At 45.2% G+C, this 18411-nt stretch overlaps 1 protein-coding gene across 1 annotated transcript in view; it reads left to right on the top strand.

The window, feature by feature from the left end:
* Positions 1–2020: 2020 nt before the first annotated feature.
* The window catches only part of ddx51 (DEAD (Asp-Glu-Ala-Asp) box polypeptide 51), a 35253-nt gene continuing 18862 nt past the window's right edge, over positions 2021–18411 (top strand). The window contains exons 1-7 of the mRNA XM_068005493.1: positions 2021–2130; positions 4045–4475; positions 8160–8362; positions 8884–9034; positions 11961–12106; positions 14801–14872; positions 15859–15965. Of these exons, the coding sequence (XP_067861594.1) occupies positions 2108–2130; positions 4045–4475; positions 8160–8362; positions 8884–9034; positions 11961–12106; positions 14801–14872; positions 15859–15965 (1133 nt within the window). The 5' untranslated portion in view covers positions 2021–2107. The remainder of the gene's footprint in view (positions 2131–4044; positions 4476–8159; positions 8363–8883; positions 9035–11960; positions 12107–14800; positions 14873–15858; positions 15966–18411) is intronic.

The raw sequence follows: 18411 nt of genomic DNA, 5'->3' as shown, positions 1-18411 counted from the left end.
TTAGAGGGTTCAAAGACTGAATCCATTTGGTTGGAGTTAAGGAACAGAAAAGGAGCTGTTACATTGCTGGGTGTTACTATAGATCCCCAGATAGTGAGGTGGTGATCGATGAGCAAATCTGTGGGCAAATTTCAGAGAAATGTAAAAATAATAGAGCAGTAATATTAGGGGACTTCAATTACTCTAATATAGACTGGGGAAAACACAGAGTAAAGGGCGAGAGGGTGAAGAATTCCTAAAATGTGGACAGAAGAACTTTCTTAATTAGTATGTTTCTAGCCCAACGAGGAGGGAAGCAGTGCTGGATCTAGTTCTGAAGAATGAAGTAGGGCAAATGGAGTGTGTTTCAGTTGGAGAACATCTGGGTAAGAGTGATCATAATATAATTAGGTTTCAAGTAGTTATGGAAAGGGACAAAGAAAAATCAACGATGAAAATACCCAACTGGAAGAGAGCCAATTGCAGTGATTTGAGAAGGGATCTAGTACAGGTCGACTGGAAACAAAGACTGTCCAGGAAAACAGTAAACGAGCAATGGCAGGCCTTCAATGTGGAGACAGTTTGGGTACAAACCAAGTATAGTCCTGTAAGGAGGAAAGATGGGGCATCCAAAGCTAGAACTCCCTGGATGACAAAAGAAATAGAGGTTAAAATAAAACAGGTAAAAGGAGGTTTAATGACAAATGTTTGGTACAGAATACAGTAGAAAACCAGGCAGAATGCAAGAGTGCAGGGGGAAATTGAAAAAGGATATAAGACGGGCAAAGAGAGAGCATGAGAAAAGAATCAGCGGGTAACATAAAGGGAACCCAAAAATCCTTTACAAACATATAAAAAGTAAAAGGATAGTTAAAGGAATGGTGGGGCAAATTAGGGACAAAAAAAGGAAATCTTCTTGTGGAGGCAGAGGGCATGACTGAGGTACTGAATGAGGACTTTGCATCTGTCTTCACAAGAGGATGAAGTTAATGTTGCAGTGGAGATGGGGGGAGTAGAGATATTGGATAGGATAAAAAGATAGAAATGAGATGTTAAATAGGTTGGCATCACTCAAAGTTAACAAGTCCCCCGGTCCAAATTGGATGCATCCTAGGTTGCTGAGGGAAACAAGGGTGGAGATAGGAGAAGCTCTGACCACAATCTTTCAATCCTCCTTGGATATGGGAGAGGTACCAGAGGACTGGAGGATTGTAAATGTTACACCCCTGATCAAAATAGAGGAGGGATAAACCTAGTAACTACAGGCCAATCAGTCTAACATCAGTGGTGGGAAACTACTAGAGACCATTGTCAAGGACAAAATTAATTCTCACTTGGAGTAGCATGGGTTAATAAGGGACAGCCAGCGGGTTTGTTAAAAGCAAATCATGTCTGCCTAACCTAATTGAGTTCTTTGATGAAGTAACAGAGAGGGTTGTTGAAGGTAGTGCAGTAGATGGTATATATACATATATACTTACAAAAAGCATTTGATAAAGTACCACATAACAGACATATTCGGAAAATAGAAGCACATGGGATTAAAGGGACAGTGGTAACTTGGGTATGTAATTGGCTAAGGGAGGAGGCAGAGAGTAGTGGTGAATGGATGTTTTTCTGACTGGAGAGAAGTATGCAGTGGGGTCCCCCAGGGGTTGGTATTAGGACTGTTGCTTTTCTTGTTATATATAAATGACCTGGACTTGGGTATAGGGAGTACAATTTCGAAGTTTGCGGATGATACAAAACTTGGCAACGTAGTAAAGAGCGAGCAGGATAGTAGCAGACTTCAGGAGGACACAGACAGACTGGTGAAATAGGCAGACACATGGCAGATATCGATCCCTCCTCCCCTCCGACAGGGGGCGCTGTCGATCCCTCCTCCCCTCCGACAGGGGGCGCTGTCGATCCCTCCTCCCCTCCGACAGGGAGCGCTGTCGATCCCTCCTCCCCTCCGACAGGGGGCGCTGTCGATCCCTCCTCCCCTCCGACAGGGGGCGCTGTTATTGCCGATGTGGTCGCTCTGACGACATTAGGTTGCGCCGCACGAGTGCCGCGTGCTGTTGCTGGGTGACGAGAGCCGAGAGCCAAGGCCTGCAGCGGGCTCAGTTAGAGAGCGGGTCCGGACATGGCGCTGTTTTATATTAACAGGTAGGAGGGAGGTGCTCGCATTCTTATCGGTGAGAGGTCGGGTCTCCGGCAGGTTGAACTGATGAGCAGGTCCCGGGTTGGAGGGTGTTTGAGGCCCCGGATTGTATTGAAGCTGCGGCTGGACCGTGCCAGCAGCCTCAGCACATCCACAGGAACCTTGTTTGCAGCTTGACTTCAGTCTGCTGCTAGACTGGAAACTCCATGCTGACGGTCACTGTCAATGTGAACATTTCTCGTGGTGTTTAAATCCCCCTCAGTCATGTGTCATGTTCGATTGAGAAGGCTTTTCCAATTTACGTGGGGTTCTGAAGAAAGTTTATTCCAGTTTAATACTTTTTTTTTCAACAAAAATGCAATAAGCTGTTAAAACATGCAGTGGAACAACTGTGGGGGCCTTCTGCTGGTGGTCACAGTCATGCCATTCAATGGCGTCAGTGAGTGCCAGAGGAGGGAAAGCCAAGGCAGCAGGCAGTGGCATATTGAGAAACATCGCAATGCACGGGCCCAGAAGACACCTAACTTTCTCTTTCTCTTTCTCTCTCATCCCTCAACTGTATTACGAAAAAACTATCTTGCTCTCTTTTGAATTTCCTGACATCCACCTTAACTGTCTCCTGGTGTCCACTGTTCTGCATATACACCAATGTCTGAAGTGCTTAAATCTGAAATGTTGCTTCATCTTTCCTCTTCTGAGCTCATATTGGTGCTTCTGGTTACAGAGTCTGTGGTAATGTCAGTTTATTAGAGTTTATTTCTACCCGTTAGGAGTTTTGAAAACTTCAATAATGTCTCCCATGAGCTGCTTTTTCTCCAGTGTAAACATTCCCAGATTACTCGGTCTCTCCTTGTAGCTCAGATGCCTTATCTTTAGTATCAGCTCCTCTGTCCCCTCTCTAAAGCCAGGATACTCCCTGTAGTACGGTGACAATAATTCTACATTACTCTGGATGGGGCCGAACCAGTGTTCCATATAAACTGACTCTTCATCCTTGGGAACTTCTATCCCTCTGGCTTTCCACCCTAATAACTTGTTTCTCATTCAGAAAGTCTGGTGTGGAAGGAAAAGCTGAGGCAGACTTTTCCCCACTTTACTTCGAGAGCGCCTCCCTCTCTTCCGATCTCTACCACTGAGAAAGACAAGAACTGCAATGTCGTGGGAGCGCCATCACCTTAAAGTTCCCCTCCAAGCCACACACCCTCCTAACTTGGACATATATCATTGTTCCTTCATTGTCGCTGGTCAAAATCCTTCAATCCCCCTACCTAACACCACTATGGGAACATAGTCACCACAGGGATTGCAGCGGTTCAAGGAGCAGACCCACCATCACCTTCTCGGGGCAGCTAGGGATGGGCAATAAATGGGGCCTTGCTATTCTGAATTGCTTTATTCATAACAATTTTTAACAGTAATAAATGTTATCCAGTGTCTTGTATGCCCAAAATGTGGATCAGTACAAGTGGTACCATAATCCAATTTGAATTTGAAAACAGCAGGGCGAAGAGCATGTGAGAGCAAGGCTGTATCACTGTGGCTGGGAAAAATGAACTGATGTTTTAGGGCAGGGCAGGTTCTAATATACTGGACAGAGGCAGGACTGGTTGCATGGGGGATACTTCTTGACATCATGGTTTCACAAAATATCTGGAAACGATGTCGTCCCTTAATGTGAGTTTTCACAGAATATGTGTTTCAGTGATTGTTCACTCCGGCAGAATGTGGAGGATGTGACTTGTGGAAGAATGTGTTTTATGTGTACAAGTGTGTGGGAGCAGTTTCCCGGGTGATGTGGGAATCTAATGGAACAGACTGCCATTCACCGCTGAATGTGGGTGATTCTCACCTCCAGCAGTTTCTGCCTTTGCTGGTCCCCGGCTAATTATATTTCTAATTGCCTTTCTCTTGCATTCCAGGTATCTCGGCGACGACGAACCCACCAACAGTCTCCACGACGAGTCCCGATCCCAAACTTTGCTACAGAGGCTTCACCAAGAGGCCAAAGCCAGGCAGCAACGGCTGGGAGTCAGCACAGGCCCCACAGATGGACAGGGGGGAAGGAACCAGGGAAGAGATGAGAATGAAGGAGAGCAGGACAGAAAGGGGAAAAGGAAAACAAAGGAAGAGGCAACAAGTTCAGAGAAAAGTGGAAAGAAAGCAAAGCGAATTTCTAGTGATTCTGGAGACCACAAGAAAAGTGGGAGAAAACCCGACTGCAAGGTGCTGAAACCAGAGGAGAAGGTTGATGCTGGGTTCAATACTGAGCCGTTACAGAAGAAGGTGATGAGGAACGGTGTCAGAGAGGAGAGAAAACGCAAACGAAAGCATCAAGGCACAAATGAAACAGGTACATACTTTGCCTCTCAGACTGCTGTCAGATGCAGGGAGCGTGCATTCTGAGAAATGATCACCCAGTGAGTTGAATGCATGCCCAGATAAAGAGGATTCAAAACAGAAACGGGCAGATTCCTGATTAAACAGGGAGTAGAGACACTGAGATTTGGGGCAAGAGGTACACGCTCTATATATTTTCTCATTATTATGCTGTTGTCCTTTGACCATCACTTGGTGACCATACACCAAAGAGGTGGAGTTTATCCGTGTGATGTTGACCTGGATCTTGGGTGGGTCTACTATACGCGTAGCGGATCCCAGCACTGTTGGCAGCCTCCTCGTACCCCCTAATCCAGGCACAAGTAAGAGTGGCCAATGTAATGATGCACATTGACTTTTAAATGCAATTAATGGATCCCTATGATACCTAGTAATCACTGGCAGCGTGCTGGTGGGAGTTAGTGCAGATGGCGACCTGTCGAACCTGCCTTTATCTAACAGGCTGAGCCACCTGAATAATGTCAGTGGAACAACTGTGAGGTTGGATCAGCCTGTATGATGAGTATTGTATCTAGTGGCTGTTTTTTGTGTGTCTGTTTATGGATAAGTATTGTAACTAATGGTTGGCCATTGTGTGTCTGCTTATGTGGAGGATATAAATATAAAACTTCATGTGTTCAGCCTGCCCTCTGTGGCTGTCAGATTGTGGAGTTTGTTCTGTGGCAGATGCTTATGGGGCAGTTGTTGGATCTTGAATCAGCTGCTATCCCCATGTGCAAAACAGTGTCTCCTATGTGTTTTCTCGTAGCTGAACAGCTATAACATGTGGCTGAGGCTATAATCATAGGTATATGGGACCTGAACTTGACTTGATGCCTGATGAGTTTGTCGTTGATGTGATACTCAGGGTGGTCTACCTGTCAGATAAATAATGCATCCAGCGTACTTTCTGTTTATACTGAGGATACAAACAGAAATTTCCAATTTTAAGAAAGATACAAAAAAGGAAAGTGGATTTATTGTGGATAAAGGTGATAATTTGTCAGAGGTTGTGATACCATCAAGATGCCTCGGAAAGAAGAGAAATCACAGGAGGTGCAGTGAGCTGGTCAAGGCTAAGACCTCCTGATTAGGGACTGGCAGGGAGTTGGTCAGCAGGGAGCCCATGGAAAGTCACTCACAGATGATAGCTGGGCACCAGTGCCTGTTGGATGTCTCTGCCGACTTCAGATTGAAAATATTGTCTCTATAACTTACAACAAAGACATCACACCACCACTGATTCAAACAGGTTGTCATCAGAATGATACTAGGACTTGGAGAGTTACATTATGTGGACAGGTTGCACAAACTTGGCTTGTAGTCCCTTCAGTATAGAAGATTGAGGGGTGATCTGATCAAGATGTTTAAAATATTTAAAGGATTCGATAGGTTAGATACAGAGAAACTGTTTCCTCTGGTAGGGCGATCAAGAATGAGGGGACAAAATCTTAAATTTAAAGCTAGGCCATTTAGGAGCGAAATCAAGAAGCACGTTTCCACACAAAGGGTACCTGAAATCTTGAATTCTCTCCCTCAAAAAGCTGTGGATGAATATAAGAAATAGGAGCAGGAGTAGGTCATACGGCCCCTTGAGCCTGCTCCGCCATTCAATAAGATCATGGCTGATCTTCGACCTCAACTCCACTTGCCCGCCCGATCCCCATATCCCTTGATTCCCTTAGCGTCCAAAAATTCATCGATCTCAGTCTTGAATATACTCAACGACTGAGCATCCACTGTGGGGTAGAGAATTCCAAAGATTCACAACCCTCTGAGTGAAGAAATTTTTCCTCATCTCGTTCCTAACTGTCCGGCCCCTTATCTTGAGACTGTGATTCCTAGTTCTAGACTCTCCAGCCAGGGGAAACAGCCTCTCAGCATCTACCCTGTCAAGCCCTCTAAGAATTTTATATATTTCAATGAGATTGCCTCTCATTCTTCTAAACTGCAGAGAATATAGGCCCATTCCACTCAATCTCTCCTCATAGGACAACCCTCAAATCCCAGGAATCAATCTAGTGAACCTTCATTGCACCGCCTCTAAGGCAAGTATATCCTTCCTTAGGTAGGAAAACAAAACTGTACACAGTACTCCAGGTGTGGTCTCACCAGAGCCCTATATAAATACAGCAAGACCTCCTTACTCTTATACTCCAACCCCCTTGCAATATTCCATTAGCATTCCATTTGCCTTCCTAATTGTTTGCTGTAACTTTCTATGATTTGTCTACAAGGACACCCAAATCTCTCTGACTACCAACATTTCTTAGTCTCTCGCCTTTTAAAAAATAATCTGCTTTCTATTCTTCCTACCAAAGTGGATAATTTCGCATTTCCCCACATTATACTCCATCTGCCACCTTCTTGCCCACTCACTTAACCTGTCTATATCCCTTTGCACACTCTTTGCGTTCTCCTACAGCTTACTTTCCCACCTAGCTTTCTATCGTCGGCAAACTTGGATACATTACACTCAGTCCCCTCATCTAAGGGGATGCTGAGATAATCGGAGCTTTCAAGACTGAGATTGATAGATTTTTGTTAGGTGAGGGTATCAAGGCTTTATAGAGCAAAGGCGGGTAAATGGAGTTGAGTACAGATCAGCCATGATCTAATTGAATGGCGGAATTGATTTGAGGGGCTGAATAGCCTACTCCTGTTCCTATGCCATAAATGACCAGCACTTTTCATAAAGAAAGAACTTGCATTTATATCGCACCTTCCATGACCTCAGGAGGCCTCAAAGAGCTTTACAGTCAATGAAGTACTTTTTTTTTAAGTATATTCACTTTTGTAACATAAAGACACGCAGCAACAGTTTGCATACAGCAATGAGATAAATGATGAGATCATCTGTTTTAGTGATGTTAATTGAGGGGTAAATGTTAACCAGCACACTGGGATAACTCTCCAGCTCTTCAAATAGAGATATGCGATCTTTTAAGTCCACTGGAGGGGACCTCAGTTATATGTCTCATCTGAAAGATGGCACCTCCAACAGTGCAGCACTCCCTCTACTGCACTGAGGTGTCAGCCTAGATTATGTGCTCAAGTCACTGGGGTGAGGATTGAAACTACAACCTGACTGCAAGACAAGAATGCTACCACTGAGCCGAAGCTGATACCTAAATAAAACCAATCTAATAGCCACTCCTTTACCTCAGAGGAGCTGTTAGCAGTCATTTACTGAACTCTACCCTGTAAGCTTTGCTGTGGTGTCACTCTCGCCACTGGGTCAGAGGTTGTGGGTTCAGCCCAACTCCAAGTTCATAATCTAGGCTGACTCTTCCCTGCAGTACTGAGGGAGTGCTGTACTGATGGAAATATTGCCCTTCGGATGAGATGTTGAGCCGAAATACCATCTCCCTGTTCGGGTGGATGTAAAAGATCCTGTTTGGAGAAGAGCAGGGAGTTTTCCTGTTTCCTGGTCAACATTCATCCCTCAACCAACCAAAACAGATTTGCCAATCATTTATCTCATGGCTGTTTGTGGGATGTTATGGTACAAAATGGCAATTGTGTTTGCCAACATGAATATCAAAAATGAAATTTGTTGCGTGAAACACTTTGCGTTGTTTTATAATGATGAGATGCTATGTCAGCACTGGTGTTCCTATTGATCTAATGATGCTTCTTTGCTGAAAATGTCCCACAGAAACAACAGATGAAACTACTGAACATGAGGCAAGGCTGTTGGACACATCTGAGTCACAAGAAGAGAAGGGGGATGGAGATTTGGGGAAAGTGGAGCAGGAAGGAGTGAAGGGAGCAAACAAACAGGGTCAGAACCAAACGCCAGCTGCTCCTAAATCCAGCCTGGCCATCCTAGGGGGTTTCGAGAAGAAAAAGATTCAAAAGGTTAGTATCCTTAAAAAAAAACGATTGTTCGAGGACAAACTGAAAGGGATTTTGGTAGTGTCAGCCCAGTGAGCCCAGAATACAAAACCAATTAAGTAATCACCAACAGGGCAGGGAAAGATGCTGTCTTGAGGCTGGGATTGAAGCACATTGTTTGGTTTGTATAAAGGGAGCTTTACTCGGTAATTGATCCATGCTATACCCTACCCGGGAAAGTTTGATGAGATTGTGTAGAGGGAGCTTTACTCTGTATCTAACTCCTGCTGTACCTGCCCTGGGACTATGATGGAGCCTGATGGGACAAACTCAGTACTATCATTAACGGCGTGACAATTCTGCTTCCCCGACTGATCAGGTGCTCATGTATTTGATGCCACTAGTGGTTGAACCCTATTGAGTTTGAGGCATATGACTAACATGGCTAGGATGATGACTATCACCCTAAATGATGCCTAGGGTGGTAGTTGGATCTCTGTGTGTCTTGTCTCCTCACCCCTAAGCTCCATTTTATCTTTCCACAGGTGCAGCGGGTCTTGCCTCAGTGGCTGTCTGAGCCCATGCTGGTCAACAAAGACATCAAACAGAATCTGAGAGCAATTGAGGATGTTCCAGGAATCCACCCCAAACTGCTTCAGAAGCTTCGAGACAATGGTATCCATTCCTTCTTCCCAGGTATGTGGGCACCACACTTTAGGAAGGATGTCAAGGCCTTGGAGAGGGTGCAGAGGAGATTTACCAGGATGGAACTTCAGTTACGAGGAGAGACTGGAGAAGCTGGGGTTGATCTTCTTAGAGCAGAGAAGGTTATGGGGGGATTTAATAGAGGTGTTTAAAATTATGAAGGGTTTTGATAGAGTAAATAAGGAGAAACTGTTTCCACTGGCAGGAGGGTCAGTAATCAGAGGACACTGGTTTAAGATAATTGGCAAAAGAACCGGTGGGGAGATGAGAATGTTTTTACACAGCGAGTTGTTATGATCTGGAATGCACTGCCTGAAAGGGCGGTGGAAGCAGATTCAGTGGTATCTTTCAAAAGGGAATTGGATATATGCTTAAAAAGGAAAAGATTGCAGGGATATGGGGAAAGAGCAGGGGAGTGGGTCTAATTGGATAGTTTTTTCAGAGTTGGCACAGGCATGATGGGCCGAATGGCCTCCTTCTGTGGTGTATGATTCTATGAGGTATGGTGTTGCAGGCGGAGAACTGCTGCTGCTGTGGAGCGCACTGGGGCCTGGCTATTACCTGGGGGTAGAGACTTGTCTTTACTGCCTGGGTGTTGAGCATCGCCTGGGAGTAGCGAGGAAAGGGAAATGTAGTTGGGGAGGTTCACAAGCCCCTTACAGAACACGCTTGATTTTCCTTCAGTGGTAAAGATGGCAACTATCCCCTTGTGTCCCACTGTATCAGTGTGAAACTGGTGCTAAAGTTGGTAGTTAACAGAAATCTTGCAAACGCATTGTTGAAAGCAAAATGAATGTGAATAAATGCACTCCCCGGTGTGACACTGAACCATACAGAATAGAAGCTCCCAGGTTTGATTCCTGATCTGTGCTAAGTTAGCTGATCTCAGCTGGGCCAATATCTGGGGTGCTACAATTGGCTTCGGTGCCTTTGGGCTAGGAAGGGGGTAAAAATGAGCCAGGGTTCCCAAATTCAGTGACTCCTGTCAGAAAGTACATGTTTTGGATGCAGTCGGGCCTGGCTGTGATGCACTCCATAGTCGAATAGTCCACCAGCACTCATTGTCTAGACCAGCATGTGAACGATACATAGTTGGGTGAGATATCATAATTTATGATGGCTGTACTGCTGCTGATGTGATCAGCATGATGTTTAAACAAAATTATTTAAATAATCATGGTGGATTGAACAGAACAAAACAAAGTTTGCAAATTGTGTTTTCAAACGATTTATTAATCTTAAAAACGGAACCACCCATTTTTAAAAAAAAATTTCTTTTGTCTTCCTTTAACACACTATTCCCCGATTGTATCCTGATGCGAGGCTGCGACCAGGGATAAGTCCCTAGCCTCTCACTTGGTACCTTCCCCACCATGGGGAAACTCTCTCCGTTTGGTAATGCACTGCTCTGGCTCTCTGGCAGAGCATGTTGATGCACCATTGATGCTAAATCAAACCCATCATGCAGTGTGGGCTCCAGCCTTGCAACTCACTCCCTGGTACCGCACGTTCTTCCTTTCCCCAGTGAGAATGCAGAGGAATGCTGATGTCGCCATGCATGTTATACTGTGCTCACTGACCTACATTGGCCCAGCAATGCCTCGATTTTAAAATTCTTACCCTTGTGTTCAAATCCCTCCATGGCTTCGCCTCTCCCTTTCTCTGTAACCTCCTCCAGCCCTATAATCCTCCGAGATCTCTGCGCTCCTCCAACACTGGCCTCTTGCACATCCCCGATTTTCATCGCTCCACCATTAGTGGCCGTGCCTTCAGCTGCCTAGGCCCTGAGCTCTGGAATTCCCTCCCTAAACCTCTCCGCCTCTCTAACTCTCTCTCCTCCATTAAGTCGCTCCTTAAAACCTACCTCTCTGACCAAGCTTTTGGTCATCAGTCCTAATATCTCCTCCTTTGGCTCGGTGTTTGATAACGCCCCTGTGAAGTGCCATGGGATGTTTTACTACGTTATAGGTGCTATATAAATGCAAGTTGAAACATGTGATTGGGCTATATGGGATCTGTTTTGATATTTTTCAGCAGACTAATGTAGGTTAGTACGTGTGATTGAGCCAGTAGCTCAGATCATGCGTGTGTGAACAGCCATTAGTGAGCCTGGGTATGAAAGAACAGACCGATTACGAATGCTCGGGGCCCACTGACAGGCTGGCTGTAGTTTGAGTATGTGAGTGAACTGGGGGAACATCCATGGAGTAGAAACTGTATTGTACAAATTAATAAAATGAGTTGAGGATTTTCTTAACAACTGTCCGGTTTTTGTGTAATCTGTGACTGGATAGAGAAACTATTTCCTCTGGTGGGGAAGTCCAGAACAAGGGGACGTAACCTTAAAATTAGAGCTAGGCTGTTCAGGGGTGATGTCAAGAAGCTCTTCTTCACATAAAGGGTAGTGGAAACCTGGTACCCCCCACCAAAAAGCTGTTGAGGCTGGGGGTCAATTGAAAATTTCAAAACTGAGATTGATAGATTTTTGTTAGGTAAGGGTATCAAAGGATACGGAACCATAAATGGAGTTAAGATGCAGATCAGCCATGATCTAATTGAACGATGGAACAGGCTCGAGGGGCTGAATGGCCGCCTTGTGTTCCTATGGCTGCGATTTCCAGGTTAGATGGAATGATAGAATCATACAGCACAGAAGGGGGTGAATTCAGCTCATCGAGCCTGTGCCACCTCTTTGAAAGAACTATCCAATTTGTCCCACTCCCCCGCTCTATCCCTATAGCCCTGCAGATTGATGTCTGGGAAATCCTTGCTCGCCATACAGGTATCGCAGTATTATGCAGGATCAGCATCGTTTCTTCCCACTAGACTATGTATGTTACCTATTCCAGTACATCACCCCAAGTGTCCTGCTGTTGACTTCTGTTTGTTTTATTTTATTCTACTTTGCCCCTTTCAGTTCAGGCTGAGGTGATCCCTACCATGCTGGAGAGCACAAAGCACGGGCTGATGCTGGGCAGAGGGGGCTATAGGCCGAGCGACATCTGTGTGTCTGCACCGACCGGCAGTGGCAAGACCCTGGCATTCATTATCCCCATTGTTCAGGTGAGTCTGAAAGGTGGCGTCTTCCAGTTTCTTCTGCTGAAGTTTACAAAAATACATTTGTTTGATGTTTTAAAAAAGCATGGCTGTTCCACTCTCTGTTATTTGAATAATAGATGGGTGTGCGTTTGCACCAGTTTGGCAAGGAGCCTTCATCGAAACATTTTCACTTGAGCCCTTTAACCCATGTCTTGTTAAAATACCAGGGGATGCAAGTTAAAGCTTAGAGCATTAAAAACATGAGAATTCAAGTAGAACTTTTCTATTTAAAGGGCAATAAAGGTGTGAAATAAGTTACCAGGAAAGGCAATTGAAATGGACAGCATAAATGGCTCAAGAGGTAATTACATAGGTTTCTAGAGAGGGGGCAAATTGAGGGATATGGTGAGAAGATTAGATCTCTGAAAAAGGGAGTCTTGTTGGGCTTAATACTTCTTCCTGTTCCTAAAAATTCTCCAGTTGATCTTTTACTGGTGGACTGTGGCCAGTGTTACAGTGCCTCAGCGCTAGTGTAACACAGCAGTGTGACGCTGTCTGCTAGCGAGGTAGGGCATGCCTGGGATGGTCTGACTTTGTGCCATGGCTGCCTCAAGCAGCCAGGGATTAAACCCCATTAATGGTCATTCATTAATCTGGATATCCTGAAAGATCGTACTTTGCTTTGCCGTAACCTACGGTATATGAAGAGGCTGTGCCAGTGATATAAAACCAGGTTGTGCCTGTGTATTTACAGTAGTTCTAGCATAGCGATGGGGTTTAATCCCTGGCTGCTTGAGGCAGCCATGGCACAAAGTCAGACCATCCCCAGGCATGCCCTACCTCGCTAGCAGACAGCGTCACACTGCTGTGTTACACTAGCGCTGAGGCACTGTAACACTGGCCACAGTCCACCAGTAAAAGATCAACTGGAGAATTTTTAGGAACAGGAAGAAGTATTAAGCCCAACAAGACTCCCTTTTTCAGAGATCTAATCTTCTCACCATATCCCTCAATTTGCCCCCTCTCTAGAAACCTATGTAATTACCTCTTGAGCCATTTATGCTGTCCATTTCAATTGCCTTTCCTGGTAACTTATTCCACACCTCTATTGCCCTTTAAATAGAAAAGTTCTACTTGAATTCTCATGTTTTTAATGCTCTAAGCTTTAACTTGCATCCCCTGGTATTTTAACCCTTCACTACAGTGAATAATTTTGCCTGGGTCTGTTTTGTCAATTCCTTTCATAATCTTGAAAGCTTCAATTTGTTCACCTCAGTCTCTCTTTCCCCAAGAAAAACGCCAACTTCCTTAACCTTTCCTCAACTTAAATTCCTGATATTCAGAGTCACCTTTTTGCTCCTCTCTCTACACTTTCAATAATATCCTTCATGTGATTAGGTGACCAGAAACGGGTTGCTTCTGAACCATACCTGAAGCAACCTCTTTGGATTTGTACTCTATCCCTCTGTTAATACAACCTAGTTCCTTACTTGCTCTTTTTAAAACTCTAGTCTTGTTGACAGTTTATTCACTCCCCCCCCCCCCCCCCCCCACTCTCTTGCAATGCCTGGAAATCTGATATCTGGCTCAGGTAACCCTCTTCTTCAGAGTAAAGGTAGATTTGGACTAAACATTTAATGGGTTCTTTGCCTACACGTCCACAGCTTTTCAGAATCACTATTAAGGGGATCAGTACTTTCTTCCACCCTCTGTTTACTGCACATATACCTTTGAGCATGTGAGAAATGAAGCTCATCCTATTTGTGTGATACCCACTCCTAGGGTTAATGTGCAAAGGATTCCCCTCAATACCATCTGCAAAGCAGCAACACAAGTAATCAGAATCCCGAGACGATTTCTCAGTGCGGAGTTTTTCTGTTCTGTTACCTTCAGCTAAGGCAGCAATTTTGCAGAGTTTCTCTTGACTGTTTTGCCTGTGTTTGCCTCTCTCAGGAGATTAGTTAAATTAGACAGGTTCCACGTGGCTCAGCTTGGCCGTGGTCTGTGGGAGGGACAGTAGACTGAAAATCCTTTCGTGATACATGCTTTTCTGGTGGTTAGCTGGCTGAAGATGGGTACTGTAGTAAACGGAGGGCAGCAGACTGAGTGTGATCAGTTGGCAGCTGATTGCAGCGTCACTGGTCATATTGTTTTGGCAACACTGTCCCATTATATCTCACTGCTTCTTGCTGACTGAAAAGTGTGTGTGCTCCTTTGTCGGTGGTACTGCTGAGCAGAATGTATTAGCCGTGACTCTGTGGGTAGCACTCTTGCCTCTGAGTCAGAAGGTTGTGGGTTCAAGATCCACTTCAGAGACTTGAGCATAAAATCTAGGCATACACGCCCAGCGCAGTTCTGAGGGAGTGCTGCACTGACGGAGGTGCCGTCTTTTGGATGAGACGTTAAACCGAGGCTCCTTCTGCTCCCTCAGGTGGATGTAAAAGATCCCATGGCACTATTTCGAAGAAGAGCAGGGGAGTTCTCCCTGATGTCCAGGCCAATAATTATCCCTCAATCAACATCACTGAAAAAGCAGCTTATCTGGTCATTGCTGTGTGCAAATTGGCTGCTGCATTTCCTACATTCCACCAGTGACTACACTTCAGAAGTACTTAATTGGCTTTGGGACATTGTGAAAGGCACTATATGCATTCAAGTCTTTCTTTTCTTTGCATGTTTGTCCTGTGCATCCCGAGTAAACCTTGGCTTCCTTCACAGGCACTGATGGACCGTGTGGTGTGCAGAGTTCGAGCCCTAGCCGTACTGCCCACCAAAGAATTGGCTCAGCAGGTAAGGGGAAGGAGCTGCTTCCATCCTGTTCTGGCCGCTTGGGAGAAGTGAGAAAACCACAGGTTCTGTGGTCCATTTCGACAAGTGGAGGGTTGGGATACCGGTGATCCACGGCATGGAGTGGGCAGGCCGTGGGTTTGAGTTCCCCAGCTCGGCGGCGTCACTGTGGAAAACTCAGAGCAGAGACCCGCAGGAAAGGACAGTTACCCAGGTCTTTCTTGCATACCACCTGACTGTGGTGCTCAGACCAGCACTGGTGGAGAACTCAAAGCCATGAGTGACCCAGAAACGGGGAAGAGAACAGAATACTTTTAAAAAGTAGCTGCTTCCCCCTCTATTTAAAAACAAACAACCATTTTGTAAAAATGAATTCCTCCTGTTTCCATTGAACTTTGCACTCCTTGACTGGGGAGCGTGCAAAAATTGAACACATGTTGCATTTTCCTGTACTGTTGTCAGCCTTCTGTCAATTCCACTCTGCAAAGAAACCACTAGGAGTCATTAAGAGCTGTCTATGTTGATCCGCTCTGGCAACCCAAACATCGGGAGCTTTCTGCATAAAGTGTCCCCGGCACAAACAAGCACCTTTAGGCGCTCGCCGCCTCTTCCAGATTTGGAAGCCTGCCTGTGCTTTTACCAAGCTGTTACCAGTATAACAGCATGCCTAAGATGGAAAGTGTGTTTGAGCAGATGGTGCGAGAGCTCTACCTGTTGGCTTTAGTTCCAGCAGTGCCAGGTGGATCGTTTTATGTTTGCCACAAGCGAATTGTAGAAAAGAACAGCCGCCTTCTGTGGGCTCAGACTCCTCGATGTGGGTCTGCCTCGTCCTAACTTGCAGCTCATGTCCCGTGTGTACTGCAGCCCCCTTATAGAAACAGATCAGTATCTAAAACCGGCTAATAAACAACCCCTTTAGATTGACCAATTGATTTGAAAGGCTCAAATAACCAGGTACCCTTTAGTTAAAATACTATTATTTTCCTCAGGTGTGTAAAATTTTCAGTAGTTATGTTGAAGGCACAGGTCTGAGAGTAGTGATCATTGCTGGACAGAAACCATTTGCTGTGGAGCAGAGCGCTCTCGTTGAGCAGACGTAAGTAATTCTTACTTTTTTGTGATTTTTAATAATTACACTGACAGTTCTTGGAAGGACTTATGTAATTGTAATATAACTGGAGCAGAGCAACTGATCCAGGTCATTGGAAAATACAAGATCAGAAAACACCATTTCATTAAATCTGGTTGGTTCCATTTAAAAAAAACACCATGCTATGCTCTGTTTTTAATGCCCCTCGACCATTCTTTAGCCTAAAATCCAATCAGCTCCGTCTCTGATTTGTTGCCACTATTTGCCTCCGCTGTATCCCCTGGCAGTCTGATTGACTGTGTGACGTAGTTAAATCTAAGCCATTCACCTTCCCTCTTCTGAGCTCGAACTCAGGTTTGTGCCTCTCAGGGGCTCTAGGGTTAAATCTGATAGCTGCATGGTCCTGTGTGTGACTGGCTAACGCGAGTGAGGAAGGCAATTTTCCAACACTAGAGAAAGCCGGATGCCCAGAGACAGCAACGTGAGACACTCATTCTTTGGACAGTGAGCCTTCCTCCTAAGGGATTTTTATCCATTTCATCTTCATTGGTCACTTCAACCCACCCACCATTCATGGCCAAGGGTGACCGCTGCCTCAGCCAGTGCTGCTGTGAAACTGGGCACTAGGAGATGTTGTAGAGTGATGTTGCCATTAGCTGCCCCCAGCCCCACCCAATGGCATGGTCAGGAAGTTGGTGTGGGATAATGTGAGGGTGAGGGACACCTGCCACTCTCTAACGTAGCTCACTGAGGCTGAATGTACGTCACCAGTATCTTTGAAACCAAGGAAAGTATCAGTGCTGGGGACTAACCCGTAACACAGAGTAGCCCGATCATAATCATTACAGTAAACATTTAAGAAGGAAAGAGAAAGAAAGCAGTTGTATTTACAAAGCACTGTACCTCATCCCCAGGAGATTCTAAAGCACTTCATATACAATGAATTACTTTGAAGTGCAGTTATGTAGGTGAACATGGCTGACATTTTGCACACAGCAAGGTCCCACAAACAGCAGTGTAATGGTGGTCTGTTTTTGGTGGTGTTGGCTGAGGGAGGAATGGCTACCAGGAGACCTTCAAATAGTTCCTCAGGACGTTTAACATTCACCTGAACAGGCAGGCGGGACCTCTGTCTAATGTCTCATCCAAAGGTTTCCACCTCCGACAGTGCAACGCTCCCTCAGTACTGCATTGAAGTATCGACCTGGATGTAACTTGAGCCCACAACCTACTGGTGAGAGATTTATCACTGAGCCAAGCTGACACTTAATTTAATTTTCCTTACAATTGATTCTAATTTTGATATGAAAGATAGATTAAGCATTAAAAAAAACAGCACATTGAAAGTTTGAAATAGTTTTAAAGTTTTAAATCAAATTGGAACCATAGTCACAGGTCACTGTTTGCATATGTTAACACGACAGACTCATTCTCCTTTTGGGGAAAAAGCTGGGTATATTTGAGCTTCTGACATCAGATAGTAGAATTGCCCTGTAATAATTATTATTCATGACAGCTTTTAATAACAATACTCTTGTTCAGTTATCACCATAAACAGAAAAATCAGCTTGGTAGACACACTTCTGACAGTTGCTGCAATTTAATGATGAGCAGCTCCCATGGCAGAATGGTGGGAGAGAGGAGAGTAAAGTGGAATAACAACTTGCATTTAGATCATGCCTTTAGAGTCATAGAGTCATAGAGTCATACAGCACGGATAGAGGCCCTTCGGCCCATCGTGTCCGCGCCGGCCATCAGCCCTGTCTACTCTAATCCCATATTCCAGCATTTGGTCCGTAGCCTTTAACATAGAAAAACGTCCCAAGGCCCTTCACAGAGGCTGTAGGTGAAAAAAAATTGACCATGAGCCAAAGAAGCAGCTATTAGGAGAGATGACCAAAACTGGAGGGGCAGAAGGGTTTAGGAAGGGAATTCCAGAGGGTGGGGCCTAGGTGGCTGATGGCATGGCCGCCAATGGTGGGACGAAGAGGGGGAGATACACAAAAGGCCAGAGTTGGAGGAACGCAGCACTCCCGGAGGATGAGGGGCGAGGTGATGAAGGATGAGAATTTTAAACTTGAGGTGTTGGGGATTGGGAGCCGATGTAGATCAGCAAGGAAAAGATGAATGGGTCTTGGCTTAAGATAGTTTTGGATGAGCTGAAGTTTACAGAGAGTAGAGAATGGGAGGCTGGCCAAGAGAGCATTGTAATAATCGAGTGTGGAGGTGACAATGACATGGATTCCTCAAGCGGATGGGCTGATTCAAGGGTGGAGGGGAGTGTTATGGAGGTGGAAGTAGGCGGTCTATGTAAGGAGTGGATATTGGTGGGAAATTCAGGGTTGAATAAGCAATTAGCCTTGTGAACAGTCTGGTTCAGCGTGAGACAGTGGCCGGGGAAGGGAATGGAATAGTTGGCAAGGGTACAAAGTCTGTGGAATGGGCCAAAGAG

The sequence above is a fragment of the Heptranchias perlo genome, chromosome 25, assembly GCF_035084215.1.
Source record: "Heptranchias perlo isolate sHepPer1 chromosome 25, sHepPer1.hap1, whole genome shotgun sequence".
NCBI lineage: Eukaryota > Metazoa > Chordata > Chondrichthyes > Hexanchiformes > Hexanchidae > Heptranchias > Heptranchias perlo.
The sequence above is the reverse complement of the archived record's forward strand: the minus strand, read 5'-3'. Positions and strand labels throughout refer to the sequence as shown.